The 25,325-nt window shown below is 47.9% G+C and overlaps 1 protein-coding gene across 1 annotated transcript; it reads right to left on the reverse strand.

Moving 5' to 3' along the window:
• Nucleotides 1–3,956: 3,956 nt before the first annotated feature.
• Nucleotides 3,957–7,867, reverse strand: KRT14 (keratin 14). Its single transcript, XM_006901634.1, has 8 exons — nt 7,343–7,867; nt 6,272–6,354; nt 5,546–5,702; nt 5,228–5,389; nt 5,016–5,141; nt 4,693–4,913; nt 4,556–4,599; nt 3,957–4,054 (listed from the first exon to the last, which is right to left on the reverse strand). The coding sequence occupies exons 1-8, from the start codon at nt 7,865–7,867 to the stop codon at nt 3,957–3,959; spliced, it is 1,416 nt and encodes a 471-aa protein (XP_006901696.1).
• Nucleotides 7,868–25,325: the final 17,458 nt, after the last annotated feature.

Here is a 25,325-nt window from a genome sequence, read left to right on the forward strand (position 1 = left end):
AGAAGATTGTCCATCTTTCTCCCTCTCGGTTGCTGACGGATTTGAACCACCAGAGAAGAGCACTGCCTTTGAGTTAGCAACACAGCTCCCAGTGGACTCCAAGAAGCGAAGACGAGGTAGGGGTCTCACGTGCACTCGCTCTCTCGCTCTCTCTCAAGATTGCTTCCTGCTTCCAGGATCCCTCTTTAAATGCCTGTTTGCTTTGTCGGCCTCAACTCACTCCTATGGCCCCCATCCCTCGAAGGTAAGTTTCAATAAATTATGAATGAATGATGAAGGGCACCTTCACTATCCTGTATCTCTGTGTCTCTCTGGCCGACCTCTCTCTCTCTCAAGGCATTTCTATCTCTACCTGCATGTTACTATTTCTATCTGAGTCACCCTAAAATCATGTCAAGTCAAGAATCCATCAGAATGCCTCAAAGACAGAAGGCTTTCTTCCCATGCCAGGCCCAACAGCTGACAGTGCGGATTGAGAAGTGCCATCAGGAAAGTGCAGGCCAGGCCACGGACAGCAGGGGAGGAGCCAAGGCCTGCCCCGGTGTCTCTCCCAGGTCACCTCTGCTCCCCTTGACGACAGCATCCAAGCTCACTCCCCAGCACAGGCTATTGGGGCTCAGCCTCCTGAACCTCAGGTCTCCTGCAATCATCTGCTCTAACATCAGCCTGTGGCCACATTAACAAGTCAAGTCACCTGTGGTCCCAGGAAAAAGCCATTCACCTAATCCGGTAACCATCAGGAGAGATGAATCATGGTGCCTATCAAGTTCCCTGGGCAATTTAAGATCCTTTCACAATAAAAATAAGCCCCTAAAACAAAAAGGAGCTTGACATTTCAAGGCAAGCCCCATCTCATAAAACAGAAATCTTAGCCGCACTGCAATCCCAGAGGTATGAGGGTTTGAATCCAATAGATGCTCTGCTGGAAAAAAAGGGGCAGTCTCCTCCTGTACCAGTCAGATCCAATTTGATGGTACACACACAAGAGATAATTTTAAAAAACAAAACAAAACAGAAATCTTGATATCAGCCAGGAAAAATTCATGCTGGTCCACGTGGGCTCCAAGCTTCATCCCAGTCCTGAGAGTGAATAGGACTAGAAAGGACCATTTAGAACTGGGACAAGCCTGATCTGGGGACCTCAGAGCTGAGCTTGGCCACTTGAGTCTATATAGAGGCAAGTCACTACCTCCCAAAGATGAGGAGACTGGAGGAGGTGCCTCCGTAGCCCAGCTCTGTCACTCTGTGTCCTGTGGAGAGAAGGACACGCCTCCTAGAAGTGCATTATGGGACACTGGAGCCAGAGAGGTCACATGACCTGCTCTAGGATCTAGAGGCAACCCCTTCTGTCCCCACTAGACTGTGCTATTGAGTTGCTTTCCTGGCCTATTATTTAGGTCAGAAAGGAGAAAAAAAAACCCAAAATGTGGGAGTGGGGGAAGGAGCCTTGTCATTTATAAGACGGTTGGATCTGTAGTTAAGACCTCATGACCACTGGCGCCTGTGGACAAGAGCACTGTCCAGCAACAGGACCTGAAGTGTTGGCTCTACTCTTCAGACTGAGTATGGCAGGGATCCCATAGAGCAGAGGGGTTCACATGGGACTCTGAGACAGCTGCCTTATATGCCATTTTCCTCTGACATCTGCATATCCAGGATGGGATCATCTCTAGTCCCAGCAATGGACTTCTCTTCCCAGTGAGAGTCTGCGTTGCAGCCAGGTGACCTTAGTCTGCCGGTTTTACTCTCCACCAAGCCTAATTTCTTCCCTCCAGACAGTAATAGCTACCACTTAAGCAGAGATGACTCCTCCTACCACGTTCAGGTCTAAGAAATCTCACATTTCTATCCTAAATCGTACCAGTTTCCTTTGAGAGTGGAAACTTTACACTGGCACCAACACCAAGGTCAGATGGTGTCTGGGAATTCTTATTCAGGACAAAGTATTTGGGTGGGCCCCCTTATCTTCGGTCCCCACTGCTGACTGCTGGTTTATTTTCTGTTTAGGTTTGTCACCTCTCAAACATGGACCACTCCCCACCCAGGGTCCAGGATGCCTACGGGTGTCATGCAGCCCCCTTCTCCTGGGGTCCTGCCACCTCTGGGGCCCATATATTCTCATCCTTCCTATTCTCGAAAGAAGCTCTTCCAAACCTCCCTCCTCTCTGAGCTGTCTCCTTAATATTTCCTGAACTCTACTCATTCACCTCTAGGATGGCCCACCCTCACTCAGGGACCACTCAGATCATCTCTGTTAATGTCGAAACCCAGGTGAAAAAAAAGACAACTCAGAATTTCAGGAACACAAATCAGGTCTCTGTATCCTGGGGCCAAGGTGGAAACAAGAGAAATCAACATGTCTTCACCCATTTTCCTCATACCTCATCCTCTTACACTACTATTTCTAGAGCGTGGGCTACGGGCCAAGCAGAATGTTAAGCATGTTTCCTGTGTGAGCTCATTTAATCTTCTACCAACCTGATGTAGTAGGAGATTTTATTCCCCACTTTGTAAAAGAGGAAATGGGTGTCCTATCTTGTTCAAACTCCTCAGGCTAGTCAATGGCAATGCAGGTAGGTACTCCCTCTGACCCAAATGATCTGATTCCTGGGTCCAAACAGACTTTTTCAAACCCAGCCTCAACTGTGACTCCCCCTAGAAGGTTCATTCAAATGAATGAGCTGTTAGAATTGACGTAGTGACTGGAGAACTCTTTCCTAGCCTGAGGTGGTGAGCCCTACCCATTTCTGGAATTTACTCTACTTGCTCTGGTGTGTTGACTCCAGTTTCTCCTCCATCTCCAGGCCTCATGAGGGAGTTAGACACTCTCACCGAGGGGAGTCTCCTCCAACCCGGGCTCTTCTGGGCATTAAATCTTTCCAATTTTCCTATCAGCCTGAAGAAGCAGGGTTCATCATCATTACCTTACAGGTAAAGAATCTTAAGACTCAAACTCTCCAGATTCACAGAGTTAATACAGAACAGAACTAGGGTTAGACATCATCCAGTCTGTTCCCAAACCACTAAAAATGCCCTTGTTATGAACAGATAGACCGCATACACAAGAGTTAACACATTCAGGACAGCTAGCTCAGCCATGCACTGAACCTTCACTACACTGGGCTCTATAAGAGAGGCTCTCCACCTCCTTTCTTCCCACTAATCCTTCCAACAAAACCATGAGGCAGGTACTGCCATTATTTCTGCCTAAAGCGCTTGAAACTGAGGTTTGGAGATGATAAACTACTTACTCTAGGTCAAGAACTAAATGCAGGCAGGATTCAAGCCCAGCTCAAGGGGTAGGATGGAGTGAGGTAGAGGAGATAAGACTATCAGTGAATCACAAGTTCTTACTTGGGGTTCAGGGGTCTCCACTGATGAGCTTTTAGTATCCATGAACACCATGAAATTATTTGCAGACAAATGTGGGTATTTATTTGGAGAGAAAAAGAAAGTCTATGACTTTAAAGCCATGCTCAAATGAATCTTGAATCACAAGAATGAACGACTGGTATATAATAGGTGATTGAATGAACTAACTAGTCAATAAATGAGTGAGTGAATGAATGAACGAATGTTCCTCCATGCCCTAGGAGACACCGCATATGACCCTGTACACATACCTGCCTGGACTTTTTGATATGGTGAAAGCTATCCTGGGACCTCAGCCCAACCCGCCCCCGAACCCTTTCTCCCAGCCCCCGAGGCCACAGCCAGGTGCTAGGACTAGCTCCAGAGATGCCGCCCCCGCTTTCTCCCACATCTGCTCCGACCAATGACCAGGCTGAGTCAGGAGTTGTGCAACTCAAAAAAATGAAGCTTTATTGATTGCCAGGAAGGGACAAGGGTGAAGCAGGGTCCATGTGTGAAGTGCTTGGAGGGTGGAAGAGAGGATCCCCCAGAGGCCTCTGTGTCCACACCGGGGGTCTCACAGGCCTGAGCAGTGCTGTGCAACCTTAGTTCTTGGAACGAAGGACCTGCTCGTGGCTGGACACCACCTTGCCATCGTGCACATCCACGACCTTGGTGCGGATCTGGCGACTGGTGGAGGATCCTGGAGAGGAGGGCAGAGAGGGACAAGGAATTGGAAAATTAGAAGCAGGGAACCCAAGGAGCTGAAGACATTGAAGTGGACCTGTCCCCTGCCCTCTCCCTGATTACCACCACCCCACTCATCCTCATTGCCTAACCACTGATATCATCAGCACATTTCTTTCAGGCGAGGCTCCCTCAGGTCAGGGGCAGAGTCTCTGGAACTCCCTAAGAACTCAGATACAACTAGTCTTGGCAGGAGGAGCCATGTAGGATCCTGCCTGTGGTGCTGACCACCATCGCCAGGGGGTCAATTACAGATATGGAGTGGAAGAAGTAAAGGAAGGATTCCACCAATCCCTAACCATAAGGCTGAAGAAGAAAAAAGAATGGGCTTCTTCTACCCCACACAGTACTGGGTTAAAGAAAATCTAGCCTCTCAAGAAGTCCGTTATCAACTCCTCAGACCTGCTAAAGGTCAGGGTGGTCCCAAACCCAGACGTGAAGAGGAGGAGGGTCTTACCTTCTCTGTGAGACTGGGAGCCAGAGGAGAACGAAGAGGCAAGGCTGTGAAGACAGAAAGGGGTAAACAGTTAGACACACGGGGACACAGAGTAGAGGGAGATGAGGTCATGGAGTGGGGGAGTGGGGGGAACTCACTGGGCGTCCTCGCCCTCCAGCAGGCGCCGGTAGGTGGCGATCTCCTGCTCCAGGCGCGTCTTCACGTCCAGCAGGATCTTGTACTCCTGACTCTGCTGCTCCATCTCGCAGCGCAGCTGTGCCAGCTGTTCCTCCACGCCGCCGATCATCTCCTGGATCTGGGCCAGCTGCATGCAGTAGCGGCCTTTGGTCTCCTCCAGGCTGTTTTCCAGGGATGCTTTCTGCAAGTGAGAGAAGGGAATGAGGGCCAGGGTGGTGAGTAAGGGTGGTGGGGACCTCCCTCCCAGGCTCTGCCCGGCTCCTGCTCAGAGCAGCGCTCCTACCATGCTGAGCTGGGACTGCAGCTCGATCTCCAGGTTCTGCATGGTGCGCCGCAGCTCCGAGATCTCGCTCTTGCCGCTCTGCACCAGCTCGCTGTTGGTGGCCACCTCGCGGTTCAGCTCCTCGGTCTGGATAAAAAGAACACTTGTCATACCCGGAGGCCCCAGAGAACGGGTCGGTCCCCTGAGTCCCTCCCACCATCCATGGCACCCACCTTGCTGAAGAACCATTCTTCAGCATCTTTGCGGTTCTTCTCGGCCATCTTCTCATACTGGTCACGCATCTCGTTCAGGATGCGGCTCAGGTCCACGCCAGGAGCTGCATCCATCTCCACGTTGACGTCTCCGCCCACCTGGCCTCTCATGGAGTTCATCTCCTGCACAAGCAGAGAGCAGTCCACATCAGGAGCTTCTCCACAACAGAAGCCTGAGACCCCCTAGTCCAGGCCTGGTTAGATGCGCTCCCATCATCTCCGTTTGGTCTCTTCCCTCCCAGCTTCTTTTGGAAGCCATCTTTCCCAGTTAGCTCTCACCTCCTCATGGTTCTTCCTGAGATAAGCCAGCTCCTCCTTCAGGCTCTCGATCTGCATCTCCAGGTCGGCTCTGGCCAGGGTCAGCTCGTCCAGCACTCTGCGCAGGCCATTGATGTCAGCCTCCACGCTCATGCGCAGGTTCAGCTCCGTCTCATACCTGAAATGACCCAGGAGAGGGGACATGAGCCACCCACTGTGGCCACACTGGAGGCTTTGTTCTCTGTCCCCTGCAGCACCTTCCCATGGCTGGAACTCTGTGGTGGCTTATAGAGAAAATCTTAAGCAAGGCACACAATTGCACATAGTACCCACTGACTGGCCTGGTCAGACTTGCCTGGGGCACAGGGGGCAAGGTAGGTCATCACGCTGCAGAATGGGGGCAAGGGTGGTTGTTGCCTGAGCAAGCGGCAGAACACAGGGTCTCCAAACAAGTCCCCCTTTCCCACAGGCCCCTGTCGTGGGACACACCCTTCCCTCTCCTGACTGTGGTTCCCAAACCTGACTGCAGATCACAATTACCCAGATAGCCTGCTTAATAATAACTCAATCACCGCTCCAAGGGCGGGGCCCCAGAGACTGGTATTTTTACAAGCTCCACCAGGGGCTTCCACACAGTTCTCTTTCTTGGCACTGCTCAGCTGTTTGGAGATACTGCTCCAAACGTAGACCATCCTGGGGAGACCTAGGTGAGGTGTAGGGGATGCTGGACCACAACTGCAAACTCACTTGGTACGGAAGTCATCGGCTGCCAGGCGGGCATTGTCAATCTGCAGGAGGACATTGGCATTGTCCACAGTGGCTGTGAGGATCTGCAGGACAGAAGGAGACATGTGTGAAGTTGACCTCATTGGCCAGACTTGGCTGCAGCCTGCATTATCCTCTGCTCTCCTGCTCCCACCTGAGACCCCTCATCTCCACACACCGCCCCCCCCCCCAAGATTACAACACAGGACAATCCCAGAACTTTGTTGTTATGTGGTAGGCAGGGGGTGGGGTAGAAAGGACTCTGGCTTTTCATGCTGTGGTCCCAGTCCTGCCACTGACTGGCTGTGACACATGAGCCAGGTCTCTGAACCTCAAATTCCTCACTTAGAGGGGAGAGGCGTAACCAAAGGACCCCCCACCCCTCCTTTTCCGACTCTTCCTTTCTGTGAACATCCGTCTCTTTACAGCTGAGTGAGTACATTCCTTTCAGGTGGGACTTTTCCAAGAGATAAGACTCAACTTGCACAGAAGATTAGAAAAGAGGAAGCAAGGAAAAAAAAATAAATGGATTGAACCCTGAGATTGGCAGGAGTTCCCTCCCCAACATCTCATTTCCTTAATCCATGCGAGAGAGCAGTCAGGCAAAGGACGCTGGCTCCACAGGGCAGGTTCTGGGTGATGAGGGAGACGGGGAGAAGGGGTTGGGGTCATAAAACACAGCCAGGCCTCCTGTGCAAGGGATATAGGTGATCTAGACTGATTATTCCATGAGGAGGGGGGTTTCCGCGCCCGTCTGCCTGTGGAGAAGCTGATAAGGCTCACTGGCAGCATTCACCCAGCCCAGACTAATGAGCTAATGAGCAGTTTGGGCGTCTCGCCTGGTCCCGTTAGAGCCTTGCTCCTCCCCTGTGCCAGAGCCCAGGTAGTGCTGCTTCTCCTCCCGCTACGAAGTCTTATTTGGGAAGTCTAAGGCCTCCAAAGAAGGGGCCTGGGATTGGGGTCCATCCTCCTAGAGTCTAAAATAACCAGTGGCCTAAGGCTTCTATAGCTACCGAGACTGCAGTGGGATCTCTGGCTGCCCAGTTCACAAACCTTGTTCCTCAGGTCCTCGATGGTCTTAAAGAAAGGGCTGTAGTCTTTGATCTCAGTTGGCCGCTGCTTCTGGTACCAGTCACGGATCTTCACCTCCAGGTCAGTGTTGGCCTCCTCCAGGGCCCGCACCTTGTCCAGGTAGGAGGCCAGGCGGTCGTTGAGGTTCTGCATAGTCACTTTCTCACTGCCCACCAGCAGGCCATCACCACCACCAAAGCCACTACCGATGCCACCACCAAAGCCACCACCAAAGCCAGCACCATATCCTCCACCAAAGCCGCTACCCAGGGCCCCACCGAAGCCGCTGCTGCTGCTGCTGCTGAAGCCACCACCATAGCCACCCCCCATCCCAAAGCCTCCCCCGGAGGAGAAGCGGGAGGAAGAGGCTGACAGGCCCCCGTAGGTGCTGGGGGCCCGGCAGGACCCTGAGGTCAGGACAGAGGAGATGCGGCTGGAGCCGCCCCCAATGCCACAAGAGCCCTTCATGGAGCTGGAGGAGGTGAACTGGCGGCTGCAGGAGGTCATGGTCCCGAGAAGGAAGTGAGCAAGTGAGCAGGCGAGTTGACAGAGAGAAGAGAAAGGTGCTCAGGTAAGTTGTAAAAGGATGCGAGTGATTTATACCCCTGACTAGGGGGCGGGCCTGGCATTTTCCATTCCCCTTGGCTTTCATCACCCACAGGCAGCGCCAACTCCCAGCCAGATCCCTCCTCTCCTCTGTCTCATCATGTCTGTCATATTTTACTGTAAACTCACTTGTTTGGGGCAGTTTTGGCTTTCTTGTCCGCCAGGCATGATTCATATGGGGACGTGTGGGCCTGCAGGCTATACTTTCCCATAAGCCTCTAGAACTGAGGTCTCTAGAGCCCAAGTCTGGGCTCAGACAGGGTGACAGGGAGCAGAACCTCTCAGCATCGCAAACCTGGTGACCTGCTGGTTCCCCATTCCTTGCAAGGAGCTTTACCATCCCATGTGGGGGGAAGGTATGTAATTTTTCCCCCATACCCCCCTGTTAGATGTGAAAGGAAGCAGGAGCCCGATGGCCACACCACATGGTACCACACCTTCCGTGATACTGGCATCTTATAAGACAAGATGGTCTGGGGAACCCTCCCAGTCTCATCTCCAGGACTGTGCTAAGGAGACTGGCCCTTGCAGAAACTACCCAGGAAGTTCCGTAGCTAATGGGGATGAAATGAAATCCAGGTGGCTCCATTCCCCAACCCCAACCCAAGGAATCAACCAGTTTCCAAGTGTTCATGGCATTGACAGCTCCATCTGGCCGAGGGAGGTGACTTCAGTCAGAAATAGAAGAGCATGGAGTTTTGAGTCAATCATCCTGCTATTCATGTCCAGCCTGAGGCCTAACACAGCACCCTCTGTGCCCCAGTTTGCTCATCTGTAAAGTGGGAGTAAATGCCCTGCACCCTACTGACTGCAGAGTCAGCCCTGAGAGTCTAAGGCGCCAGTGTCTGTGAAAGGGTTTGTAACCCAGAATGGCTCAATGGAGGGGTGTTTTAAAAAAAAAAAAGAGGGTGGTGGTTGTTGTTGTTGTGTGCCATAAAGTTGACTTTGACTCATGGCAACCCTGTGAATAACAATTATGAACCTCGCCTGCTCCTGCCGGGTCCTTATGACCTCTAAGATGCATTTGTTAGTCAGTGTGTCAATCTACCTTGTTAGGGGTCTTCCTCTCTTTCTCTGACCCTCAACCTTTCCCAGCACATGTCTTTTTCTATGATGACCCTTCCTAACAATATATCCGAAGTATGTGAGACGAAGCTTCACCATCCTTGCCTCTAAGAAGCACCAAGGACTAGCATCACTTTAGTCTTGGCTCTAAAGATGATAGAGGGATCCCCAGAACAGGACTGCAAGGGTGGCTCCCTGTCCCCAGTGTCTTTCTCGGTCCTCAATGGGAGCCTAGGCCTGATGGCGGCATTGCCTCAAGCCCGTTCACTTGAGTCCCTTCTGGGGTGGTCATGGGGTTTGGTCCAAGGGACTATGAGAGAGGAGAGTGAAGGACACCCGGGAGTGGACCAAGCTGTGCTGAGGATGACTCCTGAAACCGCGAGGTTCAAAGGACCTTTCCAGGAGTTTGTACATCAGAGCCTCAGCTATTCCAGCCCACCCCACCCCCACACCCCATACGACTCCTTAGAGATTGTTGTTGTTAGTTGACATCAAGTGGGCTCATGACAACCACATGTACAACAGAAGGAAGCGTCACTGGATCATGCACAACCACCCCACCGCACCCAACCCACCCACCCTCGTGATCATCAGCATGTTTGAGATCACTCCTTCTCAGTCGTCAAAGCCAGAATGTTTGCCCTGAGCTCCCATGAGCCCTCTCCCAGCCTCCGTGAAAGAATCCCCTCCAAGACCCTACCCCACCCACCTGCCAATCTCCCAGCTCCACAGACCCTGGCAGGCACATCAGGAGGAATGTGGTCGTGTCTGGGGCTGCCTGACATGTCCTATCTTCCCAGACAGGCCCCAACAGCCCCCGCTGGAGGCTCCAACGCTCTTCCTGGGATCAACTGCTCCCAGAAAGGAAGTTAGACCTCCCGCCAGCCATCGCATCTCGGTTGCCCCTATTGCAGAAGTCAAGTGGGCCTTCCTCCTGCACTGGTCCCCCACCCCCGTGCGCACAGGGCTTAGGAGCTCAGGAGACAGTGCTGAGACAGACGCTAGAGCTGTGGGCTCCTGAATCTGCCTCGCTGAGGGCTTTCGAGGATGTGAGTAAGCCAGGGCCCCACCCACTCCACCCGCCACTAACAGACTCGCTTAATCTCCTTCCAGAGAATGGCTCCCCCTACCCAGGCCCAGCCCTGCAATTTCCCCAGAAGCAGCAACAGGGATTTAGGCTGAGGGAAAGATCTTTTGTTGGGAGGTATGTTGCTATCGGCTGTGGGTGGAGTGTCAGGGAGCTCAAGAGAGAAAAGTGCCACCTCCAGAGGGGCCCGGGGAGCAGGATGGGGTTCAAAACCCAAAAGAAGCTTCCTCTCTGTCTGTAGACCTGTCTCCCTCCATTGTAAGAAGCAGCCATGGAGCACAGAAGAGAAGATAAGCTCTTCCTCTGGTAAAAATAAAAATAAATATGTCGAAACAGAAAAGGATAAGCTCTTCTCTGCTTGATTCAGGCAGTATATACCCAAAATATGAAACAATACAGAGAAGATCAGCATGGCACCAGCCCAAGAGTGATATGCAAATTTGTGAAAGGTTCCATAACTCTACTGTAAATTAATGGTACAAAACAAAATGTATATGAATGCTTGAATGAAAAGCCAGTATCATTTGTAAAGTTACACTCAAAAGGGGCGGGGGCAGGACGGTGAAATCCAACAAAAGCCAAAAAAAGGTAAACTCTTTCCTGTTTACTTGACTCAGTAGAACCCAAGGGTTCATCAGCCCCCTCCCTCAAAGCGGACGCATACGATAAAAAAAGGAAAACCAAGAAAGATGAACTCACACACACACATACACACACACCCCACCTAAGAAGAGGCCTTTGCTGGACCTTCCACCCTTGAGGTACTAGAGGCCGCCAATGGAACTCAAGTTTCAACTTCCTCCCCACCCCAGAAATCAAACCCTAACTCAGATCCTGGAAACAATTTTCCACCTCACTGCATACAGGGAACCCGGTGACCTAGGACCTGCAAACAGCCCCGTCAGACAAAGAGAGGCTATTGCAGGACGGCACACACCTGTCTTATCCCCAATGCCAAGCAGGCCAGGTGCTAATGGATTTATGGGGAGAGGTAGATTTGGGGGCAGTAGAGGCTAGTGGGCTAGACCATAAGGGAGTCTATTAGTGGGCTAATTCTGTTTACAGGGGCCTAGGGTAACCCACTCCCAGCCCCAGCCCCTGGGCTCCTGATGGGCTTTGTGTGGTCACCATTACCTGGCTCTCCAACAAGCCTGCCCAAAAGAGAGGTGGTAAAGGAGGAGCCCAGGGCGGTGCCTCCCATGGTTAGTGAGTGTCCTGGCATCAGCCTGTGAGGAGAAAGTGGGGGCACAGATGCCAATGCAAACAGGTGAAGCAGGCAGGGCCAGACAGTCCCACCCCCACCCCACCCCCACAGAGCCTGCATTGTGTGCTGTGGGCTGGGTAGGGCACCTGGGGATGAGATCCTAAGGGAAGAGGAGAGACTGGGACGGCCCAGGCCAAGGCGGGAGGCACCCCCCACACACACACTCCCCCAGCTCACAATCTAATGGCAGAGCAGTCCCTGTCCTTTGGAAACTCCCAGCCTGGAAGGAGACAGAGGATACACACCAAAGACCCATACAATCCAGACAAACAAGAAAACTGCAGACCATATGCATCCAATTCCCAGGGCTGCCGTGACAAATTATCACAAACTTGGTGGCTTAAGACAACAGAAATGTATTCTCTCACTCTGGTGGTGGATAGAAATCTGAAATCAAAATGTTGGCAAGGTCATAGGCTCTCAAAGATTATGTTGTTGTTGTTGTTGTTGTTGTTAAGTGCCGTTGAGTCGCAGGCGACTCATAGCGACCCTATGAAGGAGAGTCCTTGACTCTTGGGTGCCTTTCATCCTCTCTCCAAGTTCATAGGGTTTCTGGAGGCAAGCTATTATGGAAGTGGACTCCACTCCTCCTTCCACGCTTATTCAATCAGGGAGCTCCACCCCACTCTCAGTCCGCATTGTAGCCAACCATTAACGCATTTGACACATCCGTGTCACAGTGTTCAGCCTCACGGCAACCACAAGTGACCACGGGATGGCAACTTGTATACCAGGGCTATACGACCTAGAGGAATGTCTGAAAAAAAACAATGAAAGACTGTCCTGAGGGCCGCGAACTGAAAGTCACCCACCTTTGTCTTGATCACATCGTTTTCTCTTCTCTGGGCCAGCTGATCTCTCTCTCTCTCAAAGATTATAAGGGAGGAATTTTCCCTGCCTCTTCCATCTTTCTTCTTGGAGGCAAAGATTTAGAAGCTCCATCTCGCATACTTCAGGCACATGACCAGGAGGGAACAGTCCTTGGAAAAAGACATCATGCTCGGAAGGGTGGAGGGATGACACAGGAGAAGACGACCCCAGATGAAATAAATTGACGCAGTGACTGGGGTAATGGGGACAGAGGTCAGTGAGACTGTCTCAGGAAAGGGTAGGGTTCAGAGTTATTGTACATAGGGTCGCTATGAGTCACAGGTGACTCAATGGCACATAAGAGCAACAATTTCCATCTTCTGATGGTCTCAGGTGTTCCTTGGTTTGTGGGCGTGTAAATCCAATCTCTGCCTCCTTCTCCACATGGCCACCTTCCCTCTGTGTCTGTCCCTTTCTGTATCTTATAAGAACACTCTAGCCAGATGTGGGGCCCACCTCAACCTAGTATATGATCCCGTCTCAATCTTTACCTCCACTGAATCTTACCAAATAAGGTCACACTCTGAGGTTCCAGGTGGATGGACTTGAATTTAAAATGTCACTTTGATGACAAAGATGTATCTGACCCAAGTCATGGTATTTTTCAATCACCTCGTTTGCATGCAGAAGGTGGATAATAGAAAAAGATCAAAGAAGAAGCGAAGCAATCTAATTGTGTTGCTGAAGAGTACTGAATGTACACAATGACTGCCAGAAGAACGAGCAAATTGTCTCAGAGAAAGCACAGCAACAAGACCCTTAGAAGCGAGAAGTCAACACGAGAAGGACGACGTACTTGGTAGAGGGGGAAAATAAATAGACCTTGAACAAGATGACTGACACAGTGGCTCCAACAATGGGTTCAAACATAACAATGATTTCAGTGATGGCGCAGGACCAGGTAGCTAGCATTTTGTTCTATTAATGTCTAAAGCCTTTGGGAATAAGAGGGCAACTAACAGCAACAACAATTCAGCCCTCTATATTGTCTAACAGACAGAGTGCTTTACAAGGGGCAGAGGCGGTAGTGGGAACTTGGAGGAGACATCGTTGTGATAAGATGTGGGCGGGCCAACCTTGAAGCCTTCTGAGGAAGGTTTTGTCTAGTCAGGGTGCTGGGGAACCAGGAGGTGCAGAACACCCTCAGGCCCATACTTCCCCGTCTGGTTACACTGGCTTTTTCACAAATGCAAAACTGCTCTGGGAGAGCATTCTTTTTTTTTTTTTTTAGCACTCTTATTTTAAAATTTACTATTTTGAAATAATTTCAGACTTTTAGAAAAATCTACAAAAACAATACAGAGAGTTCATGTGTGGAAGTTCATATGTGGAAGTATCCGAGCTTCCTCTAATACTAGTAACATAGTGTATGTGACATTGTACACCTGTTATCAAAACCAAGAAATCACCATTGCTATTGACTAGGCTTTGTTTGAATTTCACCAGTTTTTCACTAATGTGGTTTCTCTGTGGCTGGATTCCATTCAGGATCCCATGTTGTCATTCTTGCCATTGCAGCTATGATGTGTCATTGAGTTAGCTGTGATTCGTAAAGACCCCTGGGAACAACAACTGACCCTGCTCTGTCCTGTGTCACCCTTGTGATCCTGGCTATGCTGGAGCCCACTGTTCCAGTGACCGCATCAATCCACCTTGTTGAGGGTCTTCCCCTCTTTCTAACCTGCCACCTTTCCCAGCATGACATCTTGGTTTCTAGGACTCACCCCTCCTGACAATGTGTCCAAACTCCATGAGATGACATTTGACCATTCCTACAACCTGGTTGCACTTCCTCCCAGACAGACTCATTTGTTCTTTTCGGAGTCAGTGGAATATTCAGTACTCTTCTCCAACACCACAATTCAAAGACATTGATTTTTTTTCTTCTTTATCCATTCATTGTCCAACATTAAAATGTATACAAAGCTATTAGACATAACGTAGCTTGCATCAGGCACACCTCAGTCTTTAGACTAATATCCTTGCTCTTTTAGAACTTTGGAGAAGTCCTTGACAACAGAGTTTTCTCAATGCAACACATCTTTTGGTTTCTTGACTGCTGTTGTCAAGGGTGCTGAATGTGAATCTAAGCAAAACAAAGTCAATGATAAGGTCAATCTTCTCCCCATCTTGTCTCCATGCCTCCTCAGTCTCCTCCAATATCTAATAGAGCCTCAGTTTTCCTTGTCTTTCATGACCTTGATACTTTTGAAGAGTACTACCAATTGCTATGCAGTCAATTCCCTACTCATGGTGATCCCATATGCACCACGGTAGCAGTGCACCATAAGTTTCAATGGCTGATTTTTCAGCAGAGATTCCAGTAGGTTCAAGGTGGCTGGATGGTTGCCATAGTAAACAACGACTGTGTATGTGTTACACAGCAACCAAATCTATTACCTGTTCTGTTCTGACCCAAGCGGGAAATAGAGGTCAGTGCCCTACTCAAAGGTGCCTACCATGCCTCTTCAAATACTTGCTGCTCTCCAGGGTCCTATCTCTAATCAGTCTTCCCCTTCAGACTCCTGATATTTCCATGAGGGGAGATTGTAGCAGGATTTTGGAAGAGCAGCTTCACAGTCAGGACTCTGGAGGGTAACGTGCACTTCAAGCAGCCTGGTTGGCTGCCGTCTTTGAGCAAGGCATGGCTGTTTGTTTCCTGTTGCCATTGTTATATACTGTTGAGTTGGAACCAATCTATAGCTAACCCTCCAGTGGGTTTTCAAAGGCAGTTAATCACATAGGAGGAGATTGTTTTATTGGTTTTGTGGGTTGTTGTTTTTTTTTTTTATTTTCTCCTACAAAACGGTTGGTGGATTCCAACCACGTTCCTTTGGATTGCCAGTGCAACTCCTTACCACTAGGCCACCAGAGCTCCTTACTCAGGCCAAAACAGACAACATATTTGGCTGCTATGTAATACATATAAGACTCTAGTGTGAGACTGAAATTACTAGACCACACTATGAATCAGTTCACAGTCTTATTTTTCAGTAGATTGCCAGACTGTCTTCCATGACACCCCCTGGATGGACTCAAACAGCCAACCTGGAGGTTAGTAGCCATGCATGTTAACTATTTGTGTCACCCAGGGGCTCCTCTCTCCTTAGCAGAGCCCCATATTTCCCACCATTTCATCCCCTGCTCCTTCACACCCTCCCAGCCCAGCCTGCAGCACTTTACCTATCTCTTTCCCCATCAAGCTGTAGTCTCCTGAGTGCCCAGATCTCAGCCTCTGCTGCCAGGTGAGGCTGGACGAGTGTGGAGGTCTGGAGACTGGCATGGAGGATTGCAATAAGCCAAACAATCGGGACCCTGGGGCATGGCCCTGGGCCCTTGGCTTCCCCTTTCCCTTAGAGAGCTCTATGTCCAGCTGTTTCCCAAGCCAGCACTGTATGTGAGACAGAACTGATCCAACAGGCCAGCTGAGCCAAGCATTGCAACTTCCACGGCCTCATTTGAGCATCTAGCAACGCTGCAATGTCAGCAGGACAGATTGGCCACCACATGATAGAGCAAGAAGGTGCAAGGGTTGAGGAAGTCCTCAGGTCCACCTCAAGAAAACTGCCCAGTTAGGAATCACACTTGGCTCTACCAAGCTACAAGGCCCATTTCTCGGTGACAGGTCCCCTCCAGTGACAGGTCCCTCCACAGTCATCTAGAGCATTCTCTAAGCTTTGACCAGTTCAGGGCTTAATAGTCAGGAGAGGACCTGTCATTGGGAAGAACTGAGACCCAGAGAACCGAGACAGAGAAGAGCATGTACAGTGTCTCACAGCCGAGTCTGCTTTGAAAGTGCAAAATGGTTAACAAATGCAGCCCAGGGTGAGACTACTGGGGGGTGGGGGGTAGGAGACCAGAGTGAAAAGAACTGGGCTTGCTCCCAGAATTACGCCCTGATTATCAAAGACCTAGACAGCCAGGTGGCCAAGAGCTAGCGAGAAACTGGACAAACTAAGCAGAGGAGTGACACTGTCAGCTGGGCCACACCGTGTGAGGAGGGTACAGAAAAGGGAAGTAGCCAGCAAGGAGAATGCTGCCACTATCCAGGTATGGGGTGGCGTTGGTCCAGACACCCTCAGAACAGCCCCTGTCATTATCTGGGTCCCCTGGCTTTACCTCTCAGCCCTCCCACTGTCTCATGACCTGTGTCCCCTCCACCCTGGGCATAGTTCCTTACAGAGTCCACAAAATGCCCCTCTCCTAGTGGTACCCAGCATGTTCGTCTACTGCAATTATCTGGTCTGATGGAGGAGACACAGCCCTCACCTAGCCGAGGAGGACAAATGAGCTGAAACCCATGGACTGAGGGAAGTCCTGAGCTGAAAAGCCTAGGGAGAGGGGTGGATAACACACAGGCACCTTCCTGGAAAGGGTGAGCTTTGAGTCAGGTTTGGGGAAAAGGAAGAGCCCTGGATGGGCGTGGGGGATGAGGGCATTCCCAGCCTGGGGCGGGTGTGTCTGTGAGAACTCAGTGCTGAATCGTGAGTTGGAATCGCTGTGTCAGGAGACCTGAGAATGTGGTTGACAGGGTGGCGGGAAAGAGGGAAAGGCAGAGAAGGGGTCCCTGAGAGTATCAGGAAGAAAAAAAAAGGAGTCATTTCCACCAATTAGAGCTTCAGATGATTTACCCACACCTCAGATGGGGAGGAGCAAATCTTCTGGGGTCACTGAGAACAGGGTCCAGTGTGGGCTCCTCCATACACCAGTCATGTGACCTTAGACAACCCACTGAAGACCTTGAGACCAAGTTTCCTATAAAATGAGTGGGATAACAGTTCCTACCTCACAGAATGGCTGAGGGGAGTTCTTAGTTCATGGCAAGCAGACAGTGTGGTGCTTGATACGGAGAAGGCTGCTAAAAAGTTCTTTTTATAAGAACTTTGGACCAGTGGAAGCAGGTGGTGATAGCTGGGCAACAAGTTAAGCTGAACAAAGTTCAGGTGAAGATCTTGAGACAGAACACAGAGGAGCCCACCATGCGCAGCAATGTTGGAGTAACATGAGGGAACAGGCTGGGAGGGGCAGGGAAGGGAGGCAGGGAGGCCGGCAGAGAGGTGCTGGAGGGCAGAGAGGTGCTGAAGCCATCAGCTGAGGTGATAAATCATGAGTCTGTGAGGGCTGGGCCAGGTTGGAGTGTGTGGGAACAGGGCAGGCCCAGGAACCCTACTGAGGAAGAATGGAATGGTTGAATATGAGAGGAAAAGGCAGGGACCCACATTCTGAAACTAGAGGCCTTCCCTGAGCCTGAGAGTGAAGGAGATGAGGAAGCAGTCGCTCAGGGGTCTAATATGTCTTGAGGCCTCAGAATCCCAGCGTCACCGCGGGCCTAGTTGCCTTCCTATCTTCTATGCCTTTAGCGCAACAGACAATATTTTCCCTGATCTCCAACAAATAAGATCATTTTTTAAATCACTATTTTCGTTTCATTCTGTTCAAAAAATGTTTAGGCAGCTAATGATAAAAGGCTTCTTTGTACAATAAAGTTCAAAACATTCCACAAGGGTAGAAGAGAAATAAATGAAGGATTAGGTGATAGGGTACTTTTTTTTTTTTTTTGCAAGTGACAGGAAAGCAACTTCAAAAAGAAGCAATCCATTGGTTCTCATGGCAAAAATATGAAAGAAGAGACACGAGAGATACATGGGGAGGAAGCCCAGCTTGGGATGCATTATATGTTCACTCTCTCTCTTACACACACACACACACACACACACACACACACACACAACACACAAACATACACACATATACACACCCCTTCCACACACAACTCTGCCTGCTCACCCACTTCATTGATACAGGCCAGGTGCCTCCACAAAGCTAGAACTATGGATGAGACAGCTTTGAACTCTGATCTTCCAAGCCAGAGAGGGTAAGCTATAGAGGCTACATGTGACCAGTGACTGAAATCCTATGACTAACTGCAGCCTATGGCCGTGGAAGAAGTCTCATGTTAGAGAAAGGAGGGGAAATTTGGCTCCTGGGTGTACCCTTGTGGGCAAGGCAGAACTCTCTCAGGTTTTTTCTACTTCAAGAGAGCCGGGACTAATTTTAGGAAAGAACCTACCATATATGGAAAATCAGCTTGGGTTTCTTGGGAACCAAGACAAAAATAGAAATCGGCACTTACTGAACTAATGAAGGAGGCGTGCAAAACTGTCAAGAGTAGCAAACATCTTCTAGGGTCTGAGACCTGAGAAGACTCGTAGAAGCTAAAAGTCACAAAGAGCAACAGTTTACTAAGCTCTGGGTGCCAGGTTGTTCTCATTCAGTCCTAACAACCACCTGTGAAGGAGGTGCTATTAGCTCCAGTTACAGGTGTGGGGAAGGTAAGGTCAAGAAGCATTTCGGAGGTCCAGTTTCCGGAGCCTAGTGCCTCTTGCAGTTCCTGCATCCTGGCACCCCCTCCCAGCCGCCATGGAACTTGTGGGTGTCCCAAAGGGGCCAGGGTGCTCCATAAAGCCAGGGCCTCCACCTCCAAGAGTCTTTCGCCCTGCCTCCTACAAGCATCAAGCTCCAGCGACATCCCCTGGGCAGGTACTGGCTTCCTCTGACTGGCTCAGGTTCACTATTAGGATCCAGGGTTCTGGTCACCCAGAGAACCCCGCAGAAGCAGCCCAGGGAAGTGTTGTGTGACATCCCGCATAGCCTATCACGTACTCCTGGGCTAATGACTCAACCTTCCTGAACCTCAGTTTCCTCATCTATAACGTGGGATGGATGAGTCAAGTGGAGTGAAGGAAACAGTGAGGAGTCCTGGCAGGGATCAGGTGAGGAGGTGGGGTTCGCTCCAACTCAACCTCAGAAAATCAAACATGAACTGCCTGACCCCTAGCTCATCGCAAGACCCCAGGGAGGCAGAACTGAAAATGAAGATGGTGCAAGTGAGTGAGCACTCACCGAATAGCTGTGGCACCTTGTCCACAGGGGCGGGCGAGACACAAACCCTTAACCCTGCACAGACCCTGTGAGGGAGGTAGGAGGATATTACACACGCGTGAAACAACTGAGTCACCAAGAGAGGAGGGAATCTACCCATGGTCACGGTTCAAGGTTCAATTCCGAATTGACCTGAGCTCTCCTTCCTCTCCTGACTCCACACTGCCTCCTATAGGAGATTGCTGTCTTAAATGTATTTTTTCTGCCTTTTGATTACTTTAAGTTGTGCATTTCACTCTGTAACCTAAGCCCAGAGTGAATTTAAAACTCATTCTACAATAACACAAAGCTGACAAGTCAAATTACATTTAGTACATGCAGCTTCCTTTGAATTGAGAAGATGGCATGATAGTCAACAAGTTGATGAACCAGTTCTAGGTTTTCGCAGTTTTTACTTCTTTTTACAAATTTTTAATTTTTTAAAATTTATTATTAATTTCAAAGAAAATTTACAGAAACTTTGGCTTTCCATTCATTCATTGTTGCACTTTTCTCCCCTCCCAACTCTCCCCCCCCCTAGTACACTATCCTCTTGAAAAAGTAAAAGAAAAGTTCTCTCATTGTTTTACAATCCCTCCCCCCAGGTCCACTCCACTATGCAGCCTTTGCTCTGGACTCCTTCATGACAAAAATACCTAATCACATATACCTTTTAAATAGTTTTCTCCCTCATCTGTTTCAATGCAGTATACATTATTGAACCCATCTTTCTCAGTCTCCCCCAACCCCGATGTCAGTCCTGTTTTACGACAGTGGCACCATGCAGTATTTGTCCTTTTGTGACTGAGATACTCCACACAGCACAACGTCCTCCAAGGTCACCCATTTGGCATAATATTGCATGAGTTCCCTGTTTTTCAATGCAGCAAAGTATTTCATTGTGTGAATATACCACAGCTTCTTTATCCATTCGTTTGTTGATGGGCACTTAGGTTGTTTCCAACTCCTTGCTATTGTGAACAAAGCCGCAATAAACATGGGTGTGCATATATCTGCTTAGATATATGGTTATGGTCTCTTTGGGGTATATTCCCAGTATTGGAATTGCTGGGTCAAATGGTATCTCTATTTACAACTTTTTGAGAAAGCGCCATACCACTTTCCACAGTGGTTGCACCATTTTACATTCCCACCAACAGTGAATAAGAGTTCCAGTTTCTCCACATCCTCGCCAGCATTTGTTGTTTGCTGTTCTGTTAAATTTTGCTATTCTGACTGGGGTGAGATGATATCTCATAGTTGTTTTGATTTGAATCTCTCTTAGAGCTAGGGATTTTGAACATTTCTTCATGTGCTTGAAGTGTCTGTCCATATCCTGTGCCCATTTTTCTATTGGATTATTTACCTTTATCTTGTGGTGCTCAAGTATTTTATATATTCTGGATATAAGTCCCTTATCTGATATATCATTACCAAATACTTTTCCCCCAGTCTGTGGCTTCCCTTTTTACCCTGTTGGAGAAGTTTTTGGATGTGCATAGGGATTTGATTCTTAGAAGGTCCCATTCATCTATTTTACCTTCCCCTGATTATAGGTAAATTTTCAATTTTTAAAAAATTCTTTTTACAAATAACTACATGTTGTTGTTGTTGTGTACTATAGAGTCAGAACTGACCCATAGCTGACCCTCCACTGAGTTTTCAGGGGCAGTTAATTTCATGGGAGTAGATTGCTCAACCTTCCACGCAGCAGCTGGTGGCCTTGAACTCACTGACTTTGGGATTGCAGTGCAGCTTCTTGCCACCAGGAGATAGAAAGAGATAGAGATAGATATAAAATTTCTGTACTATTTGAAGTGACAGTAAAAGAAAACAAAGTCACAGTCCATGTGACTGTGAAAAGTGGACAGGCCAAATAAACTAGGGTCCACATATACCATGGAGTATTAAGTAGCTGTTACAATCAATAAATGTGAACCACTTGAGATAGAAAAGGTCAAGTCCTCAAGGTTTTGGGAAGAGAGGAATACACAATGCAGAGAAGTGTGTGCAGTGTATTGATCTCTCTTGTGTGAGATAAACAATTCTCCCATTTATGTAAATGTATGTGTGTGAGGGTGTGGTTACATGAACAAATAAGAAAGTATGAAAGAATACATATGGAGTTGTCAATGTGATTACTTTGAGGCTGGAATGTGAGCTGATCTGGATAAAGGAGAAGAAAGGCAGCCAAGAAAAAAACAATGAATGACTGTTGAGTCAATTCTGTCCTTATAGAAGCTCTGGTGGTGTCATCCAAGTTGTGCTGTGCTGCTAGCCAGAAGGTGGAGAGGCTCCCCTGGTTCGAATCCACCAGCGGCTCCTTGGTAGAAAGATGAGCAGTCTCCAACAATGAATGAATTGAAACTCTAAGTCTCTGTACGCTTTCGTTAAAATAATTTAAAAAAAAAAGAAAGAAAGATGAGCAGTCTCCTCCCACTAAGATTTAGTCTCAGAAACTCAATGTTGGGTCATTATGGGTCAAGGTCAACTTGACAGCAAAGAGTTTTGAGTCTTTCAATTTAGAGAGTGTCTTGGGCTATAATCTTTCCAAGGGCAAATGGCCACATCTTTCTCCCCCAGACCTGATGGTGGGTTTGACCTTTCAACTTTCAAGTAGCTGCAGAGCTTTAACCTCTGTGCCACCAAGGCTCCGGCTCAAGAAAAATAAGAAAGGGGAGAAAACCACCCCACATTTTAATATATCTATCTAGGGAGCTCTGGTGGTCTAGTGGCAAGAAGCTGCACTGCAATCCCAAAGTCATTGAGTTCAAGGCCACCAGCTGCTGCGTGGAAGGTTGAGCAATCTACTCCCATGAAATTAACTGCCCCTGAAAACTCAGTGGAGGGTCAGCTATGGGTCAGTTCTGACTCTACAGTACACAACAACAACAACAACATGTAGTTATTTGTAAAAAGAATTTTTAAAAAATTGAAAATTTACCTAGAATCAGGAGAAGATAAAATAGATGAATGGGACCTTCTAAGAATCAAATCCCTGTGCACATCCAAAAACTTCTCCAACAGGGTAAAAAGGGAAGGCACAGACTGGGAAAAAGTATTTGGTAATGACATATCAGATAAGAGACTTATATCCAGAATATATAAATATAACTAGATAGCTAGCTAACTAGATAGATAGATAGATAGATAGATAGATAGATAGATGCTAGATAGTTGTGTACTGTCAACATGTGTACCATTGCTATACCGAGGTAACTCGTGGTTGCTGTGGTGCTGAACATTGTGACCCTGATGTGCCAAATGTGATACTGGTCACCCATGGTGGATAGTGTTTGGTGGAGCTCCCCAATTAAAACAAGCTTGGAAGCAGGAGTGGCATCCACTTCTAAAATAGCTTGCCTCCAGAAACCCTATGAATTGGAGAAATGAAGAAAGTTATACAAGTGTTCAGGTCTTTTGTTCATAGGGTCATTATGAGTCGCCTACAACTCAATAGCATTTAACAACAACAACAACAACATGTTGTTGTGTACCATCAAGTCAGAACTGACCCATAGCTGACCCTCTGGTGGGTTTTCAGAGGCAGTTAATCACATGGAAGGAGATAGCCCATCCTTCTCCTTTTATACTCTTCTTCCAGGTCTGTTAATCTAACATGACATGAAGTTCCTTAAATAATTTAGAAATCATTTTTACTGTGTACTCACATAAAAGGAGCTTGGGAAAATTAAAACCCTGTGATAAAGAGATATTAACCACTCTGAAAAGGTTCAAAGTTGAAGATCCTGGATAGAATGTAGGGAAATATGGGACAAAACCCAAAAGCAACAACAAAAAGTCCAGGCTTACAAGTCTGATAGAAACTGGTGGAACCCCAAAGACCATGGCTTTCAGTCACCCTTCAAACCTAGAACAGAAATAACTTCCATGACTCAACTTTGTTTGATTGTTTTGTGGCTAAACAATAGACAGGCCTATGAGGTGCCCAGTGACACCAGGAAGGTACTCACTCCCTACAACAGCCAACCCTATAAAGTCAAAAGAGTCACATTTGCCTGAGGATAAAACTTTAAAAGCAAGAAGAGGTAGAATAGAAAGATTAGTGGAACTGACGCTTACAATGAGTAAGTGAGGAAGGTGTGATTATATATTATAATTAATGTTATAAAACAAAATGTGTATACACAGTTGAATGGAAAACCAATTTATCTTTAATTAATTTCTTTTTTTTCATTTGAGTGAAAATGTATGAATCAGTGGTCTAGTGGCAAGAAGGTGTACTGCAATCCCAGAGGTGCACAGTTCAAATCCACCAGATGCTCTGCTGGAGGAGGAGGAACAATCTCCTCCTGTACCCGTCAGATCTGATTTGACGGTACACACACACACACACACAAAATAATAAAATAAAGTAAAAATAAAAAGCTGTTTCCTTTAAAAGCAAAAACAAAAAAACTTTACTTAAAAAAAATTATGAATCATATTGGCTTTTCAATCAATCATGGATAGGAAAACCAATGTGTAAATCTTCACTCAAATAATAGGACAAAAAAGGAAACATGGCTGAAATGTCTAATTTTCACAATTATGTAAAATGTCTAATTTTACATTAGACATTACAAATGTCTAATTTATTTCATTTGTTATGTCATTTGTATAGTAGATAAAATGCTGAAAGGATCAAAGTCTGTTTTACGTATAACAATCCGTTGTTGTTGTTGTTGTTGTTGTAGAGTCAGAACCAACCTGTAGTTGCATAGTTGACCCTGCCGGTGGGTTTTCAGAAGCAGTTAATCACAGAGGAGATTTCTCATCCAGTAGGAAAAAGAGGGATCACTGGAAGCGAGCAGTTTGCTAACACGGCAAAGTCAGAGCAGGACCTTCTGTTAGCTATCATCATTGCTTTACCCACCCTTTCATTTACTCAAAGTCCTTCAAGAGTCTTGGACTGTAGGGAGCTAGGGGACCCCAGGTGACATCAACCCTTGTAGTGGCTACATAGAGGGCCCGGTAAAGAGCCCCACTCGTTGGCTATCTCAGCTCTTCCTGGGCTCAATAAAGATGCTTGGTTTCTCTCCTAGAGCAGCCCACCAGTGCCCACCCATGGAGGCTCGTGAAAACCTGACACCTGCCTTCCAGAGCCTTGCTTCTGACCAGGTTCCCCAGAGACCTGGAAAAGCAGAGGCATCTAAACCAAACCTCCGTGACTTGACTCCACAAGTCTTTATCAAGTGTCCCTGAGATGCTTATGGATCGTTGGGGACCAGTACCAAGAGCTTTGTTTGTTTTTCTGCTTCTGGAAGCTTTCAGAAGGGCTGGGACGACAAGCCACAGCAGTGGGAAGGCGAGCATAAGAAATTACTTACCTTAAACACTAGGAGGAACACTGAGCTTTTTATAGCTCCCGAAGACAAAGAGCCCAAAGAGAGCATAGCTTTATGAGCTTACCACTAATTCATGTTCATCAGCAGATACACTTTATGAGCTATCATTCATTCTCACTCTAGCATTGTTTTAGAATTAGAATTCTATGTAATTATCTGAAACAGTATTTCACCAACGTTGACACTAACTCAAGCGTAAGGAATCTGAGGGTGTGACCAAAATAGACAAGACACACTCAAGAGCACTCACCCTCCTTGTCACAGATGGCAGGACCTTGGGAAGCAGGAGGGGCCCACCAAGAACAAAACTAAGCCCAATTTGGGACTTGAAACTTAACTTTATAAATCAGCTAGCAAGTCACTTCCGGGTCAAAGAGCTGATTCTCTTCTTGAAGGAATTCTTTTTTATTCCTGGCTTGATACTGAACTTCTTTAAAAAGAGCTTGTGTTTTGCTTCCCCAAGATTGCTGTTATTAGTTGTCGTTGAGTTGGTTCCAGTTCACAGCATCCTTATGTACAGAACTAAACATTACCAGATCCTCTGCCATCTTTTTCATCATTTACATCCAAGCTCAAGTTTGCAGCTAAAGTACCAACTCACCTCATTGAGAGTTTCCTAGATTTTCACTGACACTTTAATTTGCCAAATAGAATAAATTTTTCTAACAGCTGGTCTTTCCCAATGATGTAAAGTAGAGTTGATGCCTTTAAATTGTGAAGTTGGAGGAAAGTACTGAATAGATCTCATGGACTGCCAAGAGGACAAACAAGTCATCTTGAAAGAAGTGCAACCGGGGTGCTCCT

The sequence above is a fragment of the Elephantulus edwardii genome, unplaced genomic scaffold (genome assembly GCF_000299155.1).
Source record: "Elephantulus edwardii isolate Elephantulus edwardi_28Jun2011 unplaced genomic scaffold, EleEdw1.0 scaffold00340, whole genome shotgun sequence".
Classification (NCBI taxonomy): domain Eukaryota; kingdom Metazoa; phylum Chordata; class Mammalia; order Macroscelidea; family Macroscelididae; genus Elephantulus; species Elephantulus edwardii.